Source organism: Cyanistes caeruleus, chromosome 2, assembly GCF_971803275.1.
Source record: "Cyanistes caeruleus chromosome 2, bCyaCae1.hap1.1, whole genome shotgun sequence".
In the NCBI taxonomy this organism is placed as follows: Eukaryota; Metazoa; Chordata; class Aves; order Passeriformes; family Paridae; genus Cyanistes; species Cyanistes caeruleus.
In genome coordinates, this window is record NC_141702.1 from 29,353,567 (window position 1) to 29,380,735 (window position 27,169).

General features: G+C 39.4%; 1 protein-coding gene across 6 annotated transcripts; it reads left to right on the top strand.

Moving 5' to 3' along the window:
- The first annotated feature begins 1,699 nt into the window (after nucleotides 1-1,699).
- SDHAF4 (succinate dehydrogenase complex assembly factor 4) lies at nucleotides 1,700-27,169 on the top strand. Of its 6 annotated transcripts, XR_015282928.1 has the most exons (6): nucleotides 1,739-1,986; nucleotides 4,363-4,515; nucleotides 11,864-11,949; nucleotides 15,482-15,806; nucleotides 18,908-18,944; nucleotides 19,580-27,169. XR_015282928.1 is itself a non-coding variant. In XM_086876219.1 (4 exons), the coding sequence occupies exons 1-4, from the start codon at nucleotides 1,947-1,949 to the stop codon at nucleotides 15,554-15,556; spliced, it is 354 nt and encodes a 117-aa protein (XP_086732345.1). In that variant the 5' UTR covers nucleotides 1,745-1,946; the 3' UTR covers nucleotides 15,557-18,994. The 6 variants fall into 6 exon arrangements, 3 of the variants coding, with proteins under 3 accessions (XP_086732347.1, XP_086732346.1, XP_086732345.1); XR_015282929.1 differs by lacking the exon at nucleotides 11,864-11,949 and having other exon boundaries at nucleotides 1,753-1,986; XR_015282931.1 differs by lacking the exon at nucleotides 19,580-27,169 and having other exon boundaries at nucleotides 1,700-1,986; nucleotides 8,846-11,949; nucleotides 15,482-18,994.

Below are 27,169 nucleotides of genomic sequence, written 5' to 3' on the forward strand. Positions count from 1 at the left end.
TCAAAAGCTCTCAGTGATATTATTAGGAGATCACTGCATAAAGTGACATAGTGTCTGAACCTCTGTTTTCATGTTGTATATATAAATTAACTCCTTGGGTTGTGTTTGAATCCTTGATACCAACTAAACTTTCTGTTCCTGTAAATCTAGGCATTGCTGCTACTTTTGAAAAAGAGCTCATGTTGCATTGGACATCACCAGGCTTTGCAGTAGAGCCAAGAGGTCTGACATTGATGGAAAATTTACTCTGTAACCATGAAACAACCTTGTTTCCAAGCTGGTTCTATTTGCCTAGCCCTGACCAGGTGTGGTGTTCAGATAACCAAAGTTCTTCACCTGGTCTTAGAGGCAGAGGAGACATTTAGGAAATATCAGTACACTTGCAGCCCAGGGCACTGCTGGTTGTGGTGCTTTACAGATAGTCAGTAAACAAAGAAATGAAAACCATTAAAGAAAACACTCAACTTAATGACAAAGTAAAAAATTCCTGTGGTGTATGCTACCTTTGTTTTTACCAATGTTAAGATCTATTATCTCCTTTTAGCCAAAATATCTAGAAATGAATAATTCAGGAGTTACAAGTGAATTTTGACAGCAATACAATAAAGACAAGAAATGTGTTTTGAAGACGTAATTTTAGGTGGATAAACAGTACCTCATTAGTCTTTCACTGCTATTTCATTCTTGCCATTTGAAATTTGGCATGTATGTTTGTATGTATGATGTATGCATACATGTATGATTTTTCATGGATTGTGTTAAGTGGTTTAGGCGCAGAGCTTACTAATACTTGGTCCCTACAGGCAGCTTAGTAAGTTTTTTTAAGGAGAGGATTTCATGTTTTTATTGTACTGAACACATAAATAATAAGTTCTTGAACTTTGATGAGCTCCGTTTAGGCTTATTTCTTGCCACTTTTAGGCAGAGCATTTTTTTCTGCATTCGTCTTTATTCCCTCTAATCTAGAGGCCCAGCATCTTGCTGTTAAAATAAAGGAAAGGGTTTCCATTATTTTCAGTCTCTATTGTCTAATTAACCATGTTATAAAGGGCTGATTGAGAAAATGTCACTTGGAAGGCAGTCAGTTAAATTTAATCACTTTCAGTGTGTAGGCATTGCCAGATGTAGCTCAATAAACTCCAGGGAGTGCTGCTGCTCTTTAATTTACCAAGATTTACTTTCTTAAAGCTTTCATTTGTGAAAGAAAATTGCTATTTAAAATTCAGATCTCCAAGTTACCTTCTGCAGGTTAGTATCTGTGGAGAGAGTGAGTTCTGTTTTATCTAAGAACAAGGTTAGCTGGAGAAGTTTAGAGTGACAAAAAGCAAAAGTTGGCATGCTCAAAACATGATCTGTAGTTAATTAACTGGAGCGTCACTCCATGCACACAGGCGTTGCTTATCCCAGGGTCAGGTTTATACTGAGTGTTAAAAGCAGCTTCACTGGTTTAACTCAGAAACCGGAAAGATGCCGTCTGAAAGCACAAACACTTGTACATCACTGTAGTGTTAGCCGAAGTTCCTTCATGTCCTAAGCAGCCTTTGTATATTATTTGAACAATGTACAATTTTTTATATTAAAAACAAAAAACAAAATAAAAACCCTAGCTGGACTGCACTGCACATTGAGGGGAAAACGGGTACTTGCAGCGCTGAACTCTTCACTGCATCGAAGAAAGAAGACATGTTTGCCCAGGGGCGGAGAGAAGAGTTACAGCGTATTTCTCGAGCACCTCTGTGAGCCCGTAGCTGCGTTCATCGGGACCGTGGCTCCCCAGGCGCCGTTCGCCTCTGTTTACCGGAGCCGGGGTGCAGCGCAGGGTCACGGGAAGCCGCTAAAACAACCCTGACCGGGGCCGGGGCCGCTGCCCGCCCCCGGCTGCGGCCGCTGCCGCCTTGGGCGCCTGCGCGGCAGCGCTGCCCGCCCCGCACGGCTCCGATCCGGTCATGGCTCTGCGGCTGCTGCGCGCCGCGCCCGGGGCAGCGAGTAAGAGGCGGGCGGAGGGCGGGAGGGCCCGGGCTGTGCCGCCGAGGGGCTCCCCGGCTCCACTGGCCTTCCTCTCGCAGGAACTAGCGAGCCAGGGAACAGGGCGGGCGCCGCCCGCGGCTGCCGGTGCTGGGGGGCTGGAGAGCGCCCAAGATGGCGGCGGGTGAGGAGTGCGACGCGTCCCGCCTCCTCAGCCGCGGGGCCGTGGGCTTTCACAGCTTTCCCCACACCTTCCATGTCCCTACAGTTTCCCTGCTCTCCCCACTTCCCCCCCTCCTCCCCCGCCCGTTCGGTATTAATATTCTCCCCTGTCCTGGAAACCTACTGCTGTCGGGCAAATGTGTTTATTACAGAGGTTTTCTTGCCCTGTCGTTCCTTCATACTTCTTAATGGCAGTAAAATGTTAGTGGTGTAACGTTTGGAGGAAACATACTGTAGACCTGGAAGTTACTGCTCTGTGCCCTTCACCGCAGGAAATTCAGGTATATATTATAGAGGAGTAAGGCAGACCGGATAGCAGAGCCTGTCCCACAGGCCTCCGCTTGGGCTGTTTGTTGGGTGCTTCCCTTTCCGTCAAAAGCTGAGGTTGTGTGGTGTTACTGGTACAGTACTCCCTAAAACAAACCAGTACGCTGTAAGGTAATGGAAGAGCTGTTAAAAATTTGTTGTTAGATGTTTGTGCTCTATTTGGCTGTCAGGTTCGTGGCAAGATGCGGCTGATGCTCTGATCATCTGAACATCCCGATGTGTGCTCAGCTCCCACTGCATGGAGGGCTTTTCTAGAATAACTCACAGGCTGTGAGCCACTTCAAAAGATGGAATACTGTAGCACAGCTACTTTAAACACTTGGGATTTTCGACTTTAAGTTCAGTTATATAATTAATAAATGGGAGGGCTTTGTGACACCGTGTAAAAGAGGAGGGAATCAAAGATCAGTTTGTAGAATGTGGTTCGCTAATGTTGATAGTTCTCATCATTTTCAGAGATGATTAATGTTGAATTTTTGTCACTTCTCTGTCAAGAAGGGTGTATTCTCGTAAAAAATATTAAGAAAATCTATCAAGAAAAATGGATTTTGCCTCTTCTCTAGTGACCAAGATAATCAATTTTGTACCAGTACCTTAATCTGATCTTTATTTGAATTTGGACTAGAATACCAGCTGTAATTTAATTTTCTAGCTGACATTTCTTCTAGCTTACTGAAGAATGACATGAAGTTTGACAGAAAGAAACGTTTGCAACAGATTAGATCCTTTACTGTTGATAGTTTGTTAAGCCATGCTTAAAGCAAAAAAAAAAAAAAACCACCAAAAAACAAAACAAAACAAAAAAAAAACAACAAGCCACCAAAAAAAACATTAATCCTTTGGGGCATTGGCAGACATAATACAGTTTATGTGGCTGTAGGGTTTGATATTAAAGATGTGGTATCTTAAAATTAATGAATATGCTGATTCTGGGAATAAAAGTGTGTTGTTGGTATATATTAAGGTGTCAGTCAAATTGACAGTGCTTGAGAAGGCTTCCTGATTTAATCTCCTTAAGAAAGTAGAATAATAGTTCTTTCAGGTACTTTGCACCCACTTGGTATAGGGTGGATCTCTGTTTAAATCTTGCTGCTTAAGAAATGTCAGAACTGCTTTAGGCACTTGTCCACAGCCAAAATATTTTTAGTGGATAGTTTATGCTCACTGTGGACATTGGGCTTTTTTAACCAAAATGTTAGTAGGAATTTAAAGGAAAAAAAGTTAATGCTTTTAATGAAAGCATTTGCATGTGGTTACATAATTGAACTTAAACAAAGATTTTCCTGCTTTTGATTACCAGCTGAATTATTTTACCATCCTAAGGGAAACCCTGCTATCCTCTGCCGACATTTTGGGAAACCTGTTACTAAGGGAACGTTTTATTCTTTTAAACCTTCCTTTGGAAAAGCAGAAGCTTTTTCTGACTAAAAAGTTGCTGGAAATGATCCAAGAGATGGAAATCAGCAGGTTTCTTGGAGGAGGTTAGGATTTCTCCCGGAAAACAGACTGTACTGGTCTATGCTAGCATAATTACTGTTTAAGAGTCTAAAATACAAGAAAGTAACAGCAAAGATAAGTTCAAGCAGTTTAAAATACACTGTTTATGTGAACTGAGTTATACAACTAACACAATTTTGCCTACATATGTTTCTAGGGCCAAAAATAATTATCTGTGCTGATTTCTTAGGTGTTCATGAGTTGAATGTTAAATAATTTTTAGAATTGATTTTCCTGCCTTCCTCTCCCTCATCCCTGAAGAAGGTTCTTTTCAGAGGTGCTCTGGACAGTCACAGCATTAGTCAGTGTTAACTCCCACATTTATGCTACATGTGTCCGTTTGCTTGATAGAGTCATCACTTCTTTGCCACTCGAGGAGCAGCTCCAGCTCTAAGCCAGGAGGAAGATCTGAACCTGCTAAGCAGCCACTAAAGAAACCAAAGTTACCAGTAGGTCGGTTTGATGAACCAGAAGAGTCCAGCATGGAGAAGGAACCCCTGGAAAGTAAGTAATGTTTTACAAAATGGGAAGGTGTGTTTGAAAGGCAAGACTGTGAGATGCTGTGCTGATGTCAGTTTAAGAAGGTGACAGGTATTCAGCACTCTTTAGAATCACTTTCTAAGCTGGTTCTGAAGAAACTAACAGGCAGGGCAGTGGGCACAAATTGCAGCAAATAGTGCACCAGTGGAGAGGAGGAGCCTTCAGAACAACCATGGTCAAACATTGTAGCAAGTCACACAGAGAAGCTGGGCTTTTTCCGCTCTTGAAGATAAGCAAATTTGCCTGGGTAGCCTGACTTACTGCCAGCCCTGCCTTTAGCAGGGCTGGAGACAAGTACTTGCCAAAGGTGCCTTCCACCACCACAAAGCCTTGCATGATTCAGAGAAACGTAGCTGGTATTGGTCTGTAACAGTACAGCTGTAAATGGTGCCAGTAAACTCACCAGGGCAGCAGCTACTTTGTATTATCCAAAAAGCCTGTTTTATTTCTTAGTCCATAAAACATTTCTGATCCGTGCTGCATTTTGTGGCCAACATTTCTTAGTCTTGCAGGCAGTGTTTTGAAAATAAATAATTGATTCTGAGTTTGCTGAGCATCTCAGTGAGGCCTGGACAGACCTAACGAGCTGGTATGGTTGTTGTGTTCTGGGGACCTCAGTGGGGCTGCATGACAAAATTGAGATACTGATACATCACTTCTGAACTAAATAGGAACATAAGTTTTTTTGTCACGTGGGAGAAAGACAGAATCTCTTTCTTCTTTTTAATGAGCCATCTTCACTTAACTAAAAGCCATAGTCGTGCTTTGTATAAATCACCATAGTGTGATGTTCTGCTACAGTTCATCAGTAGCAGTAACCCATGTTTATCTATTTTGAGGTCTCGAGGACAAGCTCTTTAGTTTCTTGATAGATTGCTATAAATATCCTGACAACAAGATGACTGAAAAATCATAGAATCATAGAATGGTTTGGGTTGGAAAGACCTTCAGGATCATCCAGTTCCAACATTCCTGCCATGGACAGGGTTACCTTCCACTAGAACAGGCTGCTCAACGACCAGTGCAGCCTAGCCTTGAACTTTTCCAGGGATGGGGCATCCACAGCCTCTGTGAACATCTTGTTCCAGTGTCTCACCGTCCTCACAGTAAAGAATTTCTTCCTAACAGCTAATCTAAACCTACCCAGTTTTATTTTAAAGCCATTCCCCCTTGTCCTGTCACTACATACCCTTGTTTAAAGTCCCTCTCCAGCTTTTTTACAGGCCCTCTTCAGGTACTGGAAGGCTTCTAAAAAGTCTTCGCAAACTTTTGTGCAGACTGAAGAACCCCAATTCTCTCAGTCTGTGTTAATAGGAGAGGTGCACCAGTCCTGTGATTGTCTTAGTGGCCTTCTCTAGACTTGTTCCAGCAGGTTCACCTCTCTTTTGTGCTGAGGATTCTACACAGTACTCTGGGTGGGGCTTAGGCTTGTTTTGTTTTGTTTTAAAACAAATATTTATTATACAAGAACTTTCAAAGAGGCAGTGCAAAGAATAACTTTCAACTACTTACAGCAAATTAAACACAAGTTTCTTCTGGCCAACATCTTCATGAATTAAGTATTAACAAGTTGATGCAATATTTTCTTCTCACTCTTCTATATACAGAACATATTCTACCTTACTATGGAAACAGGAAGCCAGGTCTGAAAGCACTAACATCCTGGGGAAAAGAAATACAGACTGATCTATTGTCTACAAAAGAAAGGCAGCAGAGTGCCCATTGGAAGCAGAATTTCCTTAGTCTGTAGACAGTACTTCATTAAATCATTCAAACACATTATCCTGCCCTTCTGTACAGTGCTGATGACTGTCCAAGACTACATCCAATTCTTTGGATGTAGTCTTGGATAAACTTGGAAAAGTTATTTTCCAGAACTGGATGTGGTACTGTCTCACAAGAGCATTGCCACTCACCTCCAGAAAATTAAAAAGTAGCATAGCTGTCACATCTGTCAGAGCCTCCATATTCAACATCCGGGCAAGCCAGTGCCATGCATAGTTCAGTCCATGAGGATGTTCCCATTATTTAATTCCATAAGGCCACCAGAGTTGAATGATAGTAGCATAAAGACAAATTACTCCTTACATTCGTTTAAGAAACTGTTCTTCTTCTTCCACCTTAGAATCCTTAATTTCATATCCAAAATCCTCAGATACTCTTCCACAGAAGTCCCCTCTTTTCATACAGGGCAAAATGGCGCTTTTTGTGCAGCAGAGCTAAAATAATGTTTGCAACTCCAGAGTGTATTACCCTGAGGCCACCACAGCCATTGTTAAAGCTGCATCATGGTGAAAAACTACTTCTGCTTCTCCTTCTTTCATTAATTTATCCAAAAGTTTGTCATTGTATTGTTGTTGTATTCTTGCATTATAGAATTATCTCCACGCAGTTTCAGATTGTGGCTCACTTGAGAGCTAACTCACAGTTGGAGTTACTGTGTAAGCAGCTGCTTAATTCTCATCTTTTTATTCCCAGGAAAATCAGTGCCATCACTGCTTCATTTAAAACATGCATAAGCAATATCTTTTGTTATTTGCTTAGGTATTCCAAGTTTGGAGCAAGACTTAAGGTCTCTTTAGTTGCACCTGTATTTTTACATGTAATACCATCAAGAGTTTGCAAACTGCCTATTGTATTATTAGGAAAAAACTATGAGTTGAAGCTGGATTTAGAATTCCCACTGCTCTGTAGCTATTGGGTAGAAATCTTTTGAGCATCTGCATGCACTGTCAGCACGGCAGCAGTGCTTTGTTATTGGGATGATGGCATGTATAAAATAATATCAGGTGCATTTGCACCCCTTGTACTGCCAGAGGTGCTCAGATGCTGACATTTCTTTTCCTGGTCTCTATCAGTTATGAAACAGGCATCCTGGTATGTCATCCTGTATAGCCTGTAGTTGCGTGAATTTCTTCCATGACTTTTCTTTTTGTCTGCTGTCCAGAATTTCTGTTGTTGTCTTTTCTCATTTTCAACCCTGCACCTTGTTACTTGTGTTGCACACCAGGGCTGAGTTAGGGATATGACTGAGGGAGTCCCACGTTAGGTGTATATATGGGAAGCTCTGGAAAATCAGCATGGCAAGGGGCATGTGGGGTACTCTGAGTTTTTGGGAGCCCCTCAGTCTAGTGCAGGATGAGACTTGGCCTAGGGTGGTGCTGTGCCACAAGTACTTCATGGCTTGATGGCCTGAGTTAACTGTTCTTTGGAGATGGCCCTGGGTAAAGGTGCACTGAGTAGTGTAAGAATGTTGGCTGATGTACAGAAAGCTCTGTAGTGTTTGAGAAAGTAGCGTGAGCTGGCAGTGTGCTTCTCTTTTGTAGCAGAGTAGGGGGTTGGATGAAAAGCTGGACATGATCCAGCAGTGTGTGATTGCAGTCCAGAAAACCAAATCCTGGACTCCATCAAAAGCAGCGTGGGCAGGTCAGGAGACGTGATTCTCCTCCTCTGCTCTCATGTGACCCTACCTGGAGTGCTACATCCAGCTGTGGAGTCCTCAGCGCAAGAATGGCATGGACCTGTTTGAGTGGGTGCAGAAAAGGAACACAAAGATGATCATAGGGCTAGAACATCTTTTCTACCAGGACAAGCTAAGAGAGCTGGGTTGTTCAGCCTGAAGAAGAGAAGGCTTGGGAAGATCGAGTTGTGGCCTTCTGATGTCTAAAGGGCATTTATAAAATGTAGAGAAGGAGTTTTCATACAAGCAGATAGTGATAGGAAGGGAGCAGTGGTTCTAAGCTAAAAGAAGGCAGGTTTGGATTATATGTTAGGAAGAAACTCTTTACTCCAAGGGTGGTGAAGCATTAGAACAGGCTGCCCAATGAACCTGTGGATGCACCATTCCTGGAAGTGTTCATGGTTAGGTTGGATGAGTCAACTATCCAACCTGGACGTTTAAAATACAAGACTAACAGAATCTTGACTAAAATTCAAGCTGAAATTGGAACAGAATGCTTAAAATTAGAGAGACTTAAACAGCAAGTTACCTGGGGTTTTAGATTTAGTGAACATAAGTACAGAGTACCTGAATGATGCAAGTTCTGACTTGAGAACCTGTGGTCTTTTTATGCCCTGGACATTCGGTTTCTCCTTTATTTGCATAACTGAATACGATCATACAACAGAAAATAATTTTATAGGACTCTGAGAAATGTTTAACTCAAGGTTGCCATTCAAAACAAAAAATAATTTGTCTTTGAAAATGAAACTAAAAGGAGAACATCATAAATTATAGCATCTTTATATTTGTCAACATTATAGAAATTTTAATGAACTTTCCCTGTTATTTTAGAATTCCCTGATGGAATCAATCCTACTACAAAAGAGAGGGGTGGACCTAGAGGCCCTGAACCTACACGTTTTGGAGACTGGGAGAGAAAAGGACGTTGTATAGATTTTTAATATTTAAATATCTGTATTGCTAATAAAATATTTCTAGTTGATGAAAAATATAATGTACAGAAAAAATCTCACCTGGATTTGTTGTGCTTATTGTTTCTGTTGTGCCACCACATTCTGTCATGTGATGAAGTTTCTGAATAATGCAATGTAATTAAACACAATGCTGCAGCTCAGATTATGGAGCTGTTAGTAGTTCAATGTCTGCTTGATCTTTAATACTATTTACAGTGTGCAAGTATAAATGCAAATGTAGTGGTGTGAAATTGGTAGTCAGGGACTTATTGACATGTATAAGGGCTTGTATTTTTATATGAATGTAAAGATTTATGTGGTGTTGTAAAAGCGTTGAAAGAACTTTGCATTTCATGAACCTGGACATCAGTCATCAAAAGTAGAACCAACTCTGAGGAGATCAGTAGGTCACTGACTTCACACAGTGGTTCCATGGTAAAAGTCCCCTTACTCAAAAACTTTCCTTCTGTCCCATTGCATTGGGTTGGGTGTTTTTTCCTGTTTGTAGGGACAGTCTTGTCTCTGGTGACTGTAAGTAGCACAATGGAAATGGAGACTAGATTTTGGAGAGGGTCAGCTCTTGATTGCAAGTAGTGTAGAGGTGCTCTATTTGCAATTCTAGAACACTGTTCTTTATCACTTGTCTTCTTCATGCTATTTGCATCATCTTTTCTAAGTGGAGGTGCCCTTTTGCACATGGGCTAAATATTGCTTGGGAAAAATACAGCATTACTGTCTGAAATCTTATGATCAAAGGGGAAAAATTCCATCAGGTGATCTAATATTGCAAGTTTCTAAGTTACCTGGCATCAAACTAAATATCTTTCAGTCAGACTGAGCTCAGTTCTTCATTCAAAAATTTTCCTAGTTTTAAGTACTGTAGTAGAGTAGTAGTAGAGTGCAAATCTATCACTCGTGTAAGTACTTACTAATGAGAATAAGTTGTCATTATTGAAATGTGTGAACATATGCTCTATTTCTGTGCAAGTTCTTTTTGATAGCCTGAACAAATGGATCTTCTCTAGTCACAGAGAAAGGTATGGGTTTTGCATTACTCTGTGTTGGCTTTGCCTTTGTCTGGTTTAACAAGAGCGTTAAACAAGAGCAGCTTCCCCTAAAACTCACTTGACTGGCAGCCAGTGGGGGAGCTGCTTGTTGAAATCTGATAGTTTGTGTATCCAGTGTGTATGTTAGAGACATACACACTGTCTTGCTCTAGTTGTGAGTTTGGAAGTTTGTTTCAATGTGATGATTCCCTGCAAAAATACCAAACCTATTCAGTTACAGGTTTATCAACCAAATACCTCACTGGCAAGCAAAATGATATTAACAAAAGCGTATTTCTCATAAAAGGTGTTAATTAGTGGTAATTACATTTTGAACCTTTAAATTCTACAGCATGGCTTGAATATTGGAAAATTGGTTTGTATTTATATCTAATTCATTCTAGTTTCCCTTCTGTAGAGTGAATGATCTTTCCAAAATCTATTGGCATTTTCAGTTTACTAAAGATAAGCTGGGTCAGCTGTCTTTAATATATCCTGTTTGTTAATTATTTCTAGTAATGTTTTGCCTTGCCTTTTCAGTTGCTGGTGTGTTGGAAAATACTTTCTCACACAATACACAGCCTTTTCAAATAGGAAGTGGAATTTTTAATTGGAAGCTTCTGCCTTTTCTGCATCATTATTAATAGGCTTAAGCATCTTAATTCATGAAGAGGTGGTAAAATACTGCAGTATTTTAGTATTTTTCAATTCTAAATCTTTTCCATGGATTGTTGCATTACTTCATTATCTTCTCATACCAGGTTTTGTCCTTTCCAGCACACACTTCATGAATGAAGTTGTACTTCTTGGCAGTTACTTCTTGGCATTCCTGATTTTCAAATCCAATTGCTTTTCTCAGCATCAACTGCAGGTGCCTTCCTCCCTGCATGCAGTTTTGATTTAGCGTATGAAGAACTGCTCTCACTTTCCCATCATTTTCTTTACATTTAAGTCCCTTATCTTTAGCTTTGTGATTAAAGGCTGACCCAAGGACTGCCCAGGCTCCTGCTTGTCTTCTTTCATGCGGGTGGTGGCTGCTGCTGTCAGAGCCACAGGCGGGCAGTCCTTCCTGTCAGAGCTCAGGCAGGTCCTAGACACTCCATGCCAGTATCCATGAAGTACCTGGATTTGGAAGATAATTCTGAGAGCACTAGAATCTGTACCAGTAAGACAGAGTGTCTCATAAAGGCAGGGATTTTGCTTTCCTTCAAAATCAATCACAGAGTAATTTAAATTGAAATAGTCCTCTAAGATCATCAAGTCCAACCATTAACGAAACACTACCAAGTCTGCCCCTTAATCTGCCACTGAGTGCCACATCTATGCATCTTTTAAATACCTCCAGGGATGGTGACTCAACCACTTCCCTGGGCAGTCTGTTTTAAGCTTGACAGCCCTTTCGTTGAAGAAATTTTTCCTAAAATATAAAACCTGTTGTTAACCCATGTTATAAATAGCTGAAAAGGAATTGGTGCATGGGAAATAGAGGATACCACTTCTGTCTTGAGCAGCTTCAAGCCTTTTTTACCATCTCCCAGGCTGGTGCCAGTAACCAAGTATTTGCTGAACTTGTTTATTGGTATGTGTCAATAAGACATAGGAAACTGAACATATAAGCAAAATAATATGTAAGAGCCAGAGTGAATGCCGGGGGGCCCTCTTACATTGTCTGGCAATCTGGCATTTACCAGAAAGCGGAGCCCTGGGCTCCAGTAACAGATTAGCACAAAATACTATGGTGCTGCAAAATCTCTTGTGGTACCTGTCAAAAGTGATCAGGGATAGAATGTAACAAATGATACAATGGTATTGTAGGGTACAAACGATCATTTCTCTTTGTTTTCTTGCAGAACCTGCAGTCAGCACTTTTTTGGAGCGGTTTTCCTGCTCTTCCCAGATAATTGCTATTAACAATTCACTGGAATTTAGCATTAGGGTAAGAAAACAGCTTGGGGCATTAGCTATTAGATCAGCCATAGATACCATTTTATAATAAATACTGATTGAATATTTTTTTGAACTCTTTATTAGCATAAACAGTGTAGAGCAGCAGGGGTTGTATACTAACATTTTCTGTTAACTGTCTTGTAGACAAAGAAAAATTGTTCTGTGTATGTAAGCAAATTCTTGCAGTACTGAAGTTTCAATTTACAGTTAAAGAAAACATGTGCTTTATATTGCCTTGTTTGGAAAGTATGTATTTCAGTGTTAATTCTATCAAGTTGAAACACAGGATACGTAATAGAAATTATGTATAGTGAAATCACCTGTGATGGTAGCATATGTTTGTAAAGCACCAGAGAATGTTGTTACGAATCTTCACTATTTTTTCAGTTGGCTGCAATAAATGATGACAAATTCCAGTGGTCTGTAGTGACAGATGAATTACATGCCTTTTTATTACCCTTATTTTGATATTCATATTGAAAAAGCACCACACCATCTTGTGCTGAAATGTCAGGAAAAGGGGGAAAACTGTATTCATTTATAAAACAAGCAGTTTTGGAAGTTCTGTGGTTTTTTTAATTGTTCATGAGTCAATATGCAGTATCAAGTATATCAGAGCATAAGGAAATGGTTTGAAATGTGTTTCCATGTGCTGATGGAGATCAAAATCATGCACATTTGTGGTCACTTTCTTGTTTTTATGAAGTGCAGTATAAAATAACTTTACTTTTCTGGTGGTCAGTGTTTTGTATCAGACCAGCTGAGATGTGCAGGCTACATTCTAATGTGGGTATGGCCGTGCTCCCTCTTCCAGCTCCAGAACTGCTGCTTGTTTAGGGGTAGTCATACCTAATCTTCTCTAATACTTTTGGTGCAGGAAGGGTGTCCCAGCAGAAATTGAATCTTAGCTACAAAGTGGGAAATCCTGAGAAAAGAGCTCTATTTAAAATGAGTGCTCTGAGGGGTGGAACTAACAAAGTCCTGTTTCCTGTGAATGTCTTACACCCCCTGCAGATTAAGCATCTTTCTCCATGTTCCTGTGTTGATTGACATTATCTCCACTAGGCCAGAGATGAGGCATCTTTATGCCCATCTCTTCCCCCTGAGAGGAATTCTTTGAACCTCTTTCCCAGCCACTGATTTCCACAGAGGTTTCAAGAGCTTAGTTCTCTTGATGTCTGTCCTTGACACCTTTTCAGAATATGTTGGATTTACTGACCTTTGAAGTGCGGAGGCAGTGTAGATATTGGCCTCCCATCCTTTGGAAACCAAGCTGTTGTATGACTTTGACCATACATATTTTCTTCAGGAATATTCAGCATCTCACTGAATTTTTCTGTGAGTGAGAGTGGATTTTTTTTTCCCCTCAAGTAACATTAGAAGTGCAAATTAAAGCTTGCAGCAAGAAAGTCTTTGACATGCATTCTTCAGGCATTAAATCTCTCAGTCATCTACAGCCTTGTGCCTTTAAAAAAAAAATCACATATTTTAATGTTGCCATTTTTAGGGTGAGAGTGTTCAAAGAAGCTCTTTAAGGTCCTTACTTAATATATAAATTTATATTAAAGCTGACATACATGGCCCATCAAAACACAGCTGTAATTCTTAAGTGTTAGCCCCTGACAAAAGACAGGTGAGTTATGCAAAGGTGGTCAGGTTAGTTCTAGAAGCCAGATACTGAAATATAACTTACCCTCTCCTAACTGATGTTTTAAATTTCAGTGACTTACTTCGCCTTCTGTGCTACCCTCCTAGTTGTAGTGCAGGGAGGTGCCTCTAAAAGGTAGTCTGGTCTCAGTATGGGGAGAGTTTTTCATTACAGATGGTAAATGGGGAATGATGGCATCCTCTCCACTGACTTTAAAGGCTGTCTAAACAGCTGTCCTAAGCGAGATGCATTAGGTGTCAGCACCGTGGTTGTAAGAAGGGAAGCCAGGGTGTACCGAACATGTGAACTACTCACTTCTTCAGAGGGGCAGGGCTGCAGTGAGGCAACAGGACCTGCAGTGCTTTTGTTGCCTGCACCCTTCCCAAACACTGGTGGCAGAGAAGGGGATGTCCAGGGCCAGCTCTTAGACACCTTGTAAAAGGGAGTTACATTGTCTTAAAATGAGAGGAAAAAGGCTAAAGCTAGCTCTTTAAATTCCTTCTGCCTATCCACCTCCCAAGGAAATGCCTACAGCATGATACAGCCAAGAGGATAACACTGTATAAACTTATACTCAGGTGACAACAAGTATCTCAAACCTACAAATTAGTTGGGATTTTTTCCTTAATAAGGGTGAAGTGCATCAACCTAACAACTAAGCAGTCTTATCTGACATGCTGCTGAGAGGGAGCTAACATCAAAATAAAACTGGCAGACTAGGAAAAAGTCATATATTTGCTCAGCAAACCTTTAGTCTGTGTGACTTCCTTGTGAGAGGCTAAAGAACAAAGAATGGTTTGTTTTCAGCTACCATTTGAAAGTTGGGGAAAATTCCACCATGTCTTAAAAGACAAGCAAGCGTTGCTTAGCTCAGGGAGTATCCTGCTTTTAGTTTACATTTTACCCTAGGGCTTTCACTTACATCACTTACATCACTTACACTTACATTACTGCAGTATGTATGTGTGATCTTGAGATAGATTTTTTTCCCAGATGATTTCCTTGAGACAGGACTGCAGTAGCTGTTTGGTCTGGCAGGCGTATTGTTTCATTCTCCCTGCTTTCAGCCTGATAATGACAGCTACAGCTCGCTTAATATTAAATTGCATATTACTTAATTTCACTTTTACTTTTTGCTGTCCTTGAAGTGTTTTTTTGATAGGTTGTACCCTTATTTTCTCTGTAGTAGTAACAGGGCACATCGTAACATTAATCAAAAATTGCAGGTGTTTCTCCTTCTACTTCCTTTCTTTAAAGGAAGTATTTTGATAATACAGGGGATTTTTGTATGTGAAGATCTTATCTATGGTCAAGAAATATAGCTGGAGCTTCTCCACTTGCATTTGACTCTGAAATTTAAGTTAATTATTCTGTCAAAATCTAGCTTTTGTGGGAAGTCAAAGATGCAAAGAGGGAGAAAGAAATGCTTCTAAGAAGCTGCATCAGCCTCCCTGTAAGTTTTAAACCCAAACTCATTTCAAGATCTCCTCAGTGAAAGTCACTTAGCTGTCTGGTTACATTATTTAGCTTTTGTCAGAGCATATAGCTGTGGTCCAGTCTGTCCAGTCAGGACATTTTGGTATGTCAGGACAGTTCCAAAACGAGCTTTTATAGTTTCAAATCTTAATTTGCACAGAGACATACCATGCTAAAGTGGTACACATCTGACTGGTAGGTACATTGTAGGCTCACCTGTGAATGACTGCAGGCATCAAAACCTCTCTGAAATGGCAGAGAGATTTGAGTAAAAGGGCTCAGGGAGCCAGGTGGTTACCTTCTGGTCCTATTGTCATCACCATTCTGAAGATAAACTGGGATTTATTCCTCCTTAACAGAAATCTCAAAAAGGTGTCTGTACCTGCTATTGTTTCAGGAGATGTGCTGCATCCTCTCATCCCCTCGCTCAGGAAGACCTCTGATGGGAGAGCAACTGCCAGGGAGAAGCTGAATGGCACTGAAGAGGTGCAGGAGGCAGCTAATGTGCATTTGGGCAGCTGACCACCAGCTCCTTCCTATAAAATGTCCATATGGTCCTTCCTATAAAATTCTTTGCAGAGAACTGTGAATAATACTGGGTGTATCACAGAGGCCTGCTGGGCTCCACAAAGCCTGTGTGAGGGGAAAAACAGAATGCTCAGTGCAGGATCTGTGCAGCTACTGTGGTGCTTCAAAGGGAGCCAGAAAGCAAAACAGCACAGGTATGTAAGGAAAGAATAAACATTTTCATTTTGCCATATTATATAAATAAGGGTGGCTGGATAATTAGGTGGCCAGTAGTGTGCTGTGTTATGGAGGGGAGGAGAGACAGGAGTAGGCTTCTCCACATGCACCAAGCCTTGTGCTTAACCTGGACCCTGGTCTCTGTTTCTGGAGTCTTTCCTTCCATTCTTGTGTGTCAAGGTCACTGCAACATCTGATGTTTTATTATAGCCTTTTCCTTGTTGCAGCAAGTCCTGCAGTGCTGGTCTGGCTGGGATTCCTGCATTTCAGAAAACCCCAGCTGACCAAGGAAGCCCCTCAGCATGTCCATCAGCAGGTCCCCTCATGTAACTCCTTAAACTCAAAATGTTTTGAGCCCTTGAATTGGCTTCTTGTGGAGGTAGGCAAATATTTGTCCCTCGCTAAGAAGAATGTCCCTGACCTGCAGTGTTGGTGCATACATTTCATGTCTGGTCATCAGCAGAAAATGGAAAACTTATTTGTTTATTTCATACCATAGCAGAAGTTTCAGTTCTTACCTCTTTCCATCTCTGCTTTGACATTATTCCAAGACTTTTTTCCTGTCACAGAAGTGAGAGTGTTTTTTCTTTCAGTTTACGATAGCAAAAAAATGGTTATGATAGCAAAAAAACAAGGTTGTGTTGAAACAGGACTGATGGCAGGGCAGGATTTATGATGGTGCTGGCATTAGTTTAGACCATGGTGGCACTGGGAAACATGGTGTTCATTTGTTATCTCTGAGCAAAGGAAAGAACAATTCCTTCTGGCCTTTAGGAGAAAACTAATGTATTAAGGAGCTTGTTTCAGCATCTTGTGATTGCTGGGAGAGAAATTTTAAGGCGGGGATCAGAAATTTGGCAAGAAGTCCCTCCAACATTTTGAGCTGCCTCATCTGTAGGAAATTTTCATCCAGCCTAATTTGGGAATAGCAGCCCAAATTTCACTTTGTAGTCTGCAGAACGCTTTCTGTCTGCAGTACTTCAGCAGCCAGAAACATATTTCTAAAACTTCAGGAGTGGTCTGGATGTTGTACTGTTCTGGACACACAAGGAACATTTCCTCAAGCCTGAGTCTTGCACATTTTTAGTTTTGTTTTTTAAAAGTTAGGCTGTCTCCAAGGAAGTTTCCTCATCAGAAGCAGTTTTAGCATGAATATGCTGCTTTTCTAAACTCAAGGACAAGAGACCTGGATTTACTGTAGATTCTGGAAGGGTTCGGCATACTGGAGACTGACTACTGATGCCTTGGTAATTTGTTGACACTGATTGGCATGCAGGGCCTTTCCCTTAGTCCATGAGCAGTAGAACACACTGCAGTGCTTCCCTGGTGGCACACAGGAAGAATAAATTCTGTGGGAAGGCAGTCAACTGAATTTCCTGTGGACAGTAAGGCATGGACAGTGTGACCCAGCGTGTAGCTGCCACAGACCTCTCTCACACAACCTCTAGGCTACATCCAGTCACAAATTCATCCTTTCCTATCACCTCACTCCCAGTACTTTCAGCTCTTTTCCCTAATTTCCTTGGCTACAAGCTGGGCAAACCAAAGCAGCTGCAGAGTGTGCAGATGACCCTGCTTTCCTGCTGCCCCATGTAGATGCAGGACAACTCACAGGCTTGCTTAACAGCAAGAGGAAGCTTTGTCCTCTCAAGGCAGATGGGCTCTGCAGGCTGCTAAGTCCCCATTGTCCTGTCAGACACCGTACAGGCAGCAGTCTGGACTCTCAGCATTTCCAGCTGAGTACCAATCATGGGGTTCTTCTCTCTGGTCAATGTGTGTTGTTTGTCTCCATGGAAGGAAGCTGCCTCCCACACAGAGCTGAAAATGAAAATTGTAACTGTTTCTAGAACATGAATATCTACATACATTTGCATACTCTTATTCACACAGATATATATATGTACACACACACCCCTAATACAGAATCATTTGCCAATTTCATCCCTGTGTGGGAGGTTGAAACTTTATGGAACCATTTCACAATGCATCAAAACTTCATAGATCACAATTATAATAGTTTTATGTAGTAAAAGTACAGCTAATAGTGTTTCTTCTGGAGTTTATATTACATAGAATTTTGAAAACTGAAAAAATTACAAGCAGATCAAGACTGGTTTAATACTAATTTCTCTTCTCCACTTCTGAGAAGTTGTTCAGAAAATGCCTGTTTTTGTGGCTAATAAAGAGGAATACACCAAACTGTAAAAGAACTGATTGTGTCTGCAGGAGCTATGGCCAGAGTCCATCTAGGCCTGCATCTTTCATATGACAAAGGTATCACCGAGTGCTTTGGTAGAAGTCCTCTTGTAAAAGACATTTTGAAACATCAGTGGGACATTTTTTTGTTTCAGTCTTCCGTTACCTTTTACCATGGTCTGACAGTTTAGTTTTTAAGTCTGTGTGGTTTTTCAATACAATTCTCTTACAGACCCTGTGTTCTCAAGCACTTCTTTGTCTTGTACACAAAATAAATTGTCTAGAGACAACACTAGACAATAGGTATAAACTAACTTTGGAAATCATTTAAGGATCAGCTGCTTCTTCGAAACTCTTTCTAATGGTTGTTTTAATGCTATAATTAGTCAAGAGGACCTGAAGTGTTTCCTAAGTGGGAAAAGAGAGTTCATAAAATGATAAAAATCATTAAAGAAAGTAATTTAGAGCATAAATTTAAGATAGTAAAGACCTCAATAGCTGTACATTTCTAGTGATTTTAATTTATTTGAGACTGAATCCAGTGTGAATAAAGATATATTTTTTCCTCATTGCAAATATTCAGTTGAAGCCACAAGAAGGCATGTTGGGTATTTCTCACTTGTAATAACAACATCATTATGCTCTTAGAGTAGTGGGAGAAGAAAATTTGAAATGCTGCCAGATGCAGTTACATTTCTCAGTGGAGAAATCTGAGTATATCAGTCTTTTGCTTAGTTCTGTTTACAAAGTTTACACTCAGAAGTGAATCCTTGCCTTTGCCTATTCAATTTTATGACTTTTATTTTCACCTGAAATTCTAATATGATCAGTATCTAATTTCTGTGATCTGTATTCTGTCTTCTAATTGCATGTGCCAAACAAGTGGATGGAGGACTGTGCCATTCTTGGCTTCTCCTCAGGTATGCACAATTTGCTGTATTCTTGACATTAAAAAACGATTTCTGGCCAACTGTAGCCCGTATTTCTTACTCTACTTATCCAGCTGAGGCTTGTTCAGCTTTTATATATCACAGCATTTGCTCTTCTACTTGTATTGCTTTCCTGCACTGATCACAGAACTGGCACAGAATGCTTCCTTTGCATCATCAGTAAACAATGGGAAGAATTTTGAAAACACATGGAGTCTAATACTTCATAATCAGCGTTCTCTCAGTTAGTGGTCAACAGTGCTGAGAGGCTGTGTCATATGAACTAAACCACATCAGTAGTGGCTGAAGTGTCTTTAAGAACTAGAAAAACAAGACGTCAGTGAACTTTGTGTATGTGAATGAACAGTTAGTACAGTTGGCTGATGGTGGGGAATGCTACTGCACGGAGTAAGGAATTAGGGTCTGCAGAGAACAATAGTAATTAAAAAATACTTTGGAAATATTCTTGTGCACGTACCCCTTACTTCTTGAGTAAGAATCAACTCAAATATGATATACTGAGTATGTTATAAATAGATATAAATATGTATATATTTGTAAACATTACCTTATCAAAGTGTACAGGTATTAATACTCTTGGATGCTAATCTGAGATATTTTTAAAGGCAGAGAACTGTGGACACTGTATGTAGCCTGAGAAAGCACCAGAACCAAGACAAAGAGCTGAAGTCCCATTCTGCTCTCCAGGCTGCTGATATTGTGTGTATTCTTTGTTACATCAGCATGTCCCTCAAAGATGAAATAGGTATTGGAGAAATTCACCTAAACGCTCACAGTAAGAAGAAAGGATTATTTTCATGCAATAAGACAAAGCAAGCTGAAATACCTGAAGAGAATCAACAATGTGCGCAATCATCCTGGCACACCTAACATCAACAACAATTTGCTCAAGTAGAGGCATCTAAATGAAATTTGATATAACAGTCTTCAGCCAGGTGAAGGTCAGTCTCTTTGTGAAAGGAGTCTGTTTCTGAGACTCCCTACTGGTCAACATCTGCAGGCTACTTCATACAGCATTAGGACTTACATCAGAAAAAGGAACATAACTGGGCGCCACTAAAGGCCACAGAGGATGAGAGAAACATGGGAGGAGACAAAGAAGCTGCATTTCTTGTTTAGACTGAGGTGAAAACAAATACATGCTATCCTTGGGTAAGTGACCTCTTGAAAAGATCAGCTAACCCCCGGATTTTAACACACTAAACCATGTGTGTCACGTTTGGACTGCCTACAGCATGTGCACACTGTGTCAGTTCTTACATGACTTTCCCAAGGTACAGATGTACAGCAAGTGCATCTGTGAGTGACCAGAATAAAGCTCAGAAGAAGCAAAGTTGACAGTGCCATCACCTTAGGCTCTTTTTGCCACTTTACAGTGGTTCTTTTCTGTAATACTCAATAGTTTTTCTCAGCTTTTGCCCTCCCAGGAGATTTTTTTTTTTGTCAAGGTTTCATTAACATTAAAATCAGGTTATTTGAAGGAGGAGAAATCCCATTTCTTCTTCATTTAAATTTACTATTGAATTATTTGCTTTTGTAATAACAGTATTTTTTTCACAGTGTCTATGCTGCAAGTACAATTTTAACAAATGTCATCTGTGGATGTTGTTTATCTTTGACAATTTAAAGGAAAAGAGTAGAACTCCTCACAGCAATCATTCAATAATAGCAAAGCTTCAAATTTTGCCAACCACATAGATTTCATCTGACATATTTTTAAATGTTTTCCTTCACCCACATTTGTATTATCAAAATAGTTTAAAAATATTTATGCTCTATTTTTAGTTTACTAGAAAGGCACTTTTCCATAGCAGAAAATATTACTCTTTTGTTTTGACCACAGATAAAAAAACGCAGCTTTAGGACTAAAACAGAAGGCTGTACCTCCACCTGTAAAAGCCCTACGGCTAAAGCAAAACACGTAGAGCAACCAGTGCATGCATTCTCAAACCCAACTGGTACCCATCCACTGGGTGCCTCTCAGCTGGAGACCAGCTCTGCAGGCTCTTCAGTCTTCACACTGTTTTTCTCAGGTGCAAGAACTTCTTAGAAGAGTCTTCAGCTTAAGAGATGTGGAATCTGAGACACATGGGGTATTCAACCTCAGCCAGAAATAGAGTCAGAAGTGGGAAAACCTGCTTACTTTCCAGTTCTGCTCCCCTGATGTATATTCTTGGAACCTTCAAATCCAGGATGAGTCATGCTAGAAACTCTACTGTAGCTAAGACATCTTAAGGCTGTAAAGGGTCAACAAAGTGAGGCAGCTGCTCTTAAGTGCAGGTAGCATTTCCTTGAACCTCAAAATCTATGCCATCTTCTAAAAATAAATGCAAAGCAGATTTATATTTCAGGAAGAACAAATGAACACCAAGCAAATACCTTCACCATAATCCAAGCTCCAGGGATGCAGGACTTGATAAAATGTTATTTAGCAACACTTCACCTCTATCAATCTGGCATCACATTAAAAGGAGACCAGTATATTAAGTTGATCATATTCCTGGGGAAGCCAAGCTATTGGAGGTGGAATGACTTGGTCAAAACCAGATCTCGGTCTACCTTTATTGGATTAAATCCATTTTATCCAGAAAAAATGCTGTCTCTAACTACAGTCACCAGACACATCACAGGATAGTGTAAGAAAACCCACTTACATGTGCTGACAAATCTACATGGTTACATTATTGTGAGGTGCAGAAGGGAGGCTGATGCAATTGGTGAGTTAAATCTTCAGAAAAAAAAAAAAGGAGCAAGAAATTATTATTCTTTCCTTTCATATGATACAAGTAGCTTATGGAAATGTGTGCTAGAAAAAAAATATGAAAAAGCTCAGAACTGTAGTTTTAATTTACGCTGTCAATGTCATGCAACTCACCCTGAAATTAGAGACCACCTAAAGAATTTAGTTAATCTGTCATGTCTCTGAAGGCTGCAGCTCAAAGGACATGAAGTCTTGTCTTTAACTGTTGAAATGCAAAGTGAGAAAGTCACCAAGAATATAATGAACTTGTATAATACTGACATGGATAAATTTCAGTACTGGAGTGACACCCAGGGAAATTTGCTTCTTGGTTATCTGAGGCTCAGGTAGTGAAATTCAGCTAAAACCAGAGGAAACTGAGTTGCTTTCAGGGTTTTGACTGTCGGGACTTGGGAATTGTAATGGACACAGAAAAAACACACTGCTGATCTTGAGAGATTTCATGAAAAACAGCACCAAACTAGAAATGAAATTAAATGTTTATTAACATCCAAGTGTAATCAAACAAAAAAACCCACCTCCCATGGAAATAGCAGAGGAAGACACCTGTTCAACAATACCTTGGTATCAGATGCAATTTAAATAAATATTTGGTTTGCATTTTTCCACTGATTAAAAGTCATACTATCATCATAGTCTCCCCTGAGTGAGTTGAACGGGCTCGGCTGTCTATTTCAGCATTCTGACTAGGATTTCTCTGGAACAGTATGTCAAAAGGATGACATTTTATATTGCTGCATGATTACCAGAATTCAAGAACTTTTTTAGTTTGGAAAGATGTAAGGTTTGTTAGAACTATAAACTTAAATTAATTTACATTACTTAAAATATGCTACCATTTTATTTTAACCTTAACTGATGTTAGTTCACTTATTAAGAGCCTTCTGCTAAGGCTAACTACTTTTACTGCCTAGTAAAGAGAATACCAAAAGTCTTACCTGGCATTAAAGAGCTGTCATGGACATGAATGCTCTATATATGGATACTAAAGACAATTCCTGTCAGACTATGATAATAAGAATACATAGAGATAATGGCTGACCTTGGGTGTGGCATTTCAACTGAAGATTCAGAGATGATCTCAGTCATCAGAGTTGTAAGGACAACATTGCTTATTACAAATTGTGCTTTAGAGAGCAAGTAATTATGTTCTGCCTAGCATTAGACTGTTATTAAGTGTTACAACATTTAAACAGAGCTCTGAGTCTAAATTACCTTGACACACAAAGTATTCATGTGTTATGTAGAATACCTTATTTCAATACTCTGCACGTTCCATGTCATTTCTGCAACTGATCTGGTTAATAAAGAGCCCTTGTGCATAACACCCAAGAAACAAGCACGGTGTAGCAACGTACTAAAGTTATTGGTATGAAGCAGCAGTTGCTTTTTCTTGCCTTTCCTGCAATGGGAAAGGTACACCCCACTCTGTACTACAGGCTCTGTTCTGCACTTGCTGAGGAAAATAAATGGTCAGCTCAGCTTCTCCATACACTTAAACATGCCTTCACAGAGGCAGGTACTGACATTTATATTAAAAAAATAAAATAAATAAATGTTTTCTTGTTAAATTATATCCTCTTTAGTAGTCTCAACATCACATATAAGATACATTTTTTACTTTTTTTAGTCTTGAATATCTCTGCTGTCTATTTTATTCATTATTTTATAGTACTCCATTACAAGCTCCATATTTTTAGGAGACAGATCCCACCCCTAAAGACTTGCAGTGCATGCTGGAACTATGCATGGGAGTAAAGCCTGAAAATAGATCATCTTTCTGCACTTCAAAGGCCCTAGAATAATCTGGCAGACAAGTGACATTAAAGAACACAAAATGAAGATTCAGAAGCAAGGAATGAATTGTGGAAAGTAGATCTTGGTCTTGCTTTAATACAAGTATACGTTTTGTAGATCATTTTTAGAAATGAAGCATAGGACTTGTCTTGGAGTCTCTAACAGTAATTTTTTTTATTACTACAAACTGTCTTTAAATCTGCCCTGTAATTCTTACAAGATCAATCTTTTCTCTGTTACTTCTGTGCCCATTACCTTACTAGACTTTTGGTTCAATAACCTCCTTTGACTTCCTAAATAAAAAGATCATTTCATATTCACTAAATTAAACACATGGCTTTCAATGTATGTCTCAGAACAGTACACTTCAAGAAAAAGAAATATATTTTCCAGATAAAACATCAGAATAAAATAAACACAGAAACAATGTGCCTTTGGGGAGTAAGAAAACACTCCAGGGCTGATTATATTTGCCAGAACACTGAGCATGGACTCATCAGATTGATTAAGTCTGTCATAACAACAAATCACAAAGCTATAAAAGACAAAATTCAATATTCTTTCTAAACATAGAAGCCTATTTTTGAACTATCAAAAAATACTGCATTTAGAAAATCCCTGTTGCTTTTCTGTACAAGTATTTTGAGAAGCACTTTGGTATCAAAGATGCTGCAGTAATACAAGCACAGACACTGCAACGGTAATTTTTCTTTTTTTACATGATGTGTATGTGTGGGCCTGTGTCAGTAAAGAGAAACATGGAGGAAAGGAAAAAGGAAAGGAAAAAGGAAAGGAAAGAGTCAAAGGACCAGCTTTTTTTTAGATTTTGTATAGAGAGAAAAATTCCTCCTGAAAAGCAATGCAGTTATGAGGGACTTTCCACAAAATATTTCCTATTCTGTGAAAACTTGATCTGATATGAAGAGAATTCCAGAGTCAGTCCAAAGCCAGGAGAAAAAACGTTGAAGCAAACAAGTCAGCTGGGGAGAGTTCCAGTCAGATGCCTGTCCAGAGATTTCCTGTGCACATGCTGTGTAGGGCCAGCACTCTTTGAGAGCTGCAAATTCTTGCAGTCAGAGCTCATATTCTCCTGACATCACACTTCCTGTGCAGTATAACTGCAAGTTTTGTACAAAAACCAAGGAAAACATCACATCAAGCATCACAGGCTTCATGCTTCTAGAGGCAGAAACACAGGAGATTTTTTTATCTGTCAGATGTAGTTGTAGTCATTCCCCTGGGAACATATCCAAATATGTTTCTCCTCAAGTGATAGATCACAGAGGGACTGAAGGAAGAGTTTATTTTTTTTTCTTTTGTATAGCAAATCACTTTCCTCATTTCTTGAGTATCCAGTAGCTGAGGAAAAACATTTTTCTGCAGATATAAGCTTGTGAGTGCTATGGACATTCTTTTCTCGATAAAAGACTCACTGATCACTAAAAATATCCAGCTTTTGAAGTAGAAATGATTCTCCTTCAGCATCTCTGGACTGCAGAGACACTCAGAAACCAGTATGATTTGTTATAACCTTAGCCCCTCAGTCTCCCCCAGTGTGAAATTTTCTCAAAGGAGAAAAAATAAAAGTATTTAAAATATTTGACCTTAACTTTTCCACTTTTCTGAGGATGATTCTAAGACAAAAATAGGTAGAATTTGCAGGGTCACTGCAGACTTCCAAACAGGTAAGATATAGCACACAATCAATTACTCCTCATCATAAAGGGCACTGAAAAGATAAACACAAATTTATTCACACTAGTATTTAAAGAGTACTGCAGAAAAGAGAAGGAAAAGCATAATGTTATAGTGTAAAAAAATCATCTCAAATGCTATGTATATCTAGATTCTGTTTTGTCTGCAACAGTCTGAAGCTTGCAATTCATCAGCTAGTGCTTAACCCACACTCTCTACAAGTTCCTGACTTCATCTGAGGGAAAAAATGGACTACATGAATCATAGTTCCTATTGTTGAAGAGCTAAAATTAAGATTTGTGAAAATCAAAAACTCTCCTAGCTTTGGCGTCTATTTAGTCATTTACCCATCAACAAAACATTTTTAAGCTTCAAAGACTACCTTTTGCACAGTAGGACATGAAACAGTAATAACAATGGAGCTCAGTTCCCCCTTTTTGTACTTGCTTTTCATATTTTCCCCTAGTATTTCAAATTTATGATTTTGCAAATGATTTTACATCTGATTATTGCTGTTCATCTTGGCTAGATATCAATGGCTGCTGATACCTAAGGCTGGTATTCTTATCCTCAAAGCCAAACTGAGCCAAATGTATGACTCACAAAGTTCCATCTAACAGTCTCTCTCTTCAGAAAACCCAGTCTTAAAATGAGATGAATCAAAATGAGAAGACTCAGACCGAAACATACAAACAGCCTTAAATAACTGAAAATACACCATGAGCTTGGAAAAGTGCAAAGCATTTAATTTTTAAGATCGCTTTCGTGGTTCCATTGGAACCATATGGAGCTTACATTTCCTTATATTCTACACCTACACTATCCTACATTGTAATGCACATGAGAATATAGTGGCTTAATACATGCACATTATGTTCAAAACATAATAGAACATATTTGCTCTACAGAATGGTATTTTTTTCCTGAGCTTACACAATTATGACTGACAGCAAAGGTCATTGAAATGTATTTAATTATCCTTCTATTTAATTTGCAGTTTCCCCCTCAGGCAGTAATTTGTTTTTTACAATTAAAATTCAGCTTTACTAATAACTCTCAAGAAAACAAGACTGTTGGTGAAGCATAGAATTTTTGTCTCAATTTTCAGAATTGCAGTCACATCACAATCTTTCTATTTCAGTGTATTTCAAATGCTCAGCAGCTATAGAAATTAGACTGCCTTATCTGGGATGTTATAATGTCAATAATTCATCTAATACCAGATGCTTGGTCTCTGAATAGATGTAAAGGAAGGACCAAGAAACTGGAGAAAAGATTTACTGCCTCTAATATCTCATCTCTCCAGTCAAGTTGCTGTACAGAAACTAGAATTCATTGAAAATGCAGCCTCACCTATAAATCTTGATCCTTTAATGCTTTTTAATCATCTTAGGAGTGACACTATCACTGTTTGGTTCATTGGCCAGGGTGCTCAAACTGTAAGAACACGACTCATGCCACTCCTAGGGCAAGCCCACAATGCTAATCAAACAGAGTTCCCATTGCAGTGACCCTACAAGGCTGTCAAATGCACAATACTCATTTTTGGGGATGATGAGATATGATCTTGTTACTCCTGTGTACACAGTACATTCAACTATAGTTTCAAAAGTCATGTCCCCAACAACTTTTGCGTTGTATAAGGATTCTTTTCATTGCATTGATATATTCTGTCCTATATAGCTTAGATTTTGCAAGGCATAAATTAATGTATTATGTTCAAATATACTTGTGGTTTGTATATTAACATTAAAAAGGTTTATCAAGGCAGATTTAAAATTGGGGTTTGAAAATGTAACTTTCTGGTTCTCCAGGGCTGGGGTTTGTTATGTTTTGTTGGATTTTTTTTGTAAAAGAAATACTGAATCTTTTAAAACTATTGAAATTGTCTTCAGGGCTGTATTTTTCTTTTTAAACAAAGAATAAAAATATGTGGAAACTC

What these genes read in the sequence shown, in the direction of transcription:
- SDHAF4 (XM_086876219.1), top strand. Translation starts at nt 1,947, where the DNA reads ATGGCTCTGCGGCTGCTGCGCGCCGCGCCCGGGGCAGCGA. An exon ending in CGCCGCGCCCGGGGCAGCGA is followed by an intron (nt 1,987 to 4,362) that starts GTAAGAGGCGGG and finishes TTTGCTTGATAG; the next exon opens with AGTCATCACTTCTTTGCCAC. An exon ending in CACTGGAATTTAGCATTAGG is followed by an intron (nt 11,950 to 15,481) that starts GTAAGAAAACAG and finishes CTATTGTTTCAG; the next exon opens with GAGATGTGCTGCATCCTCTC.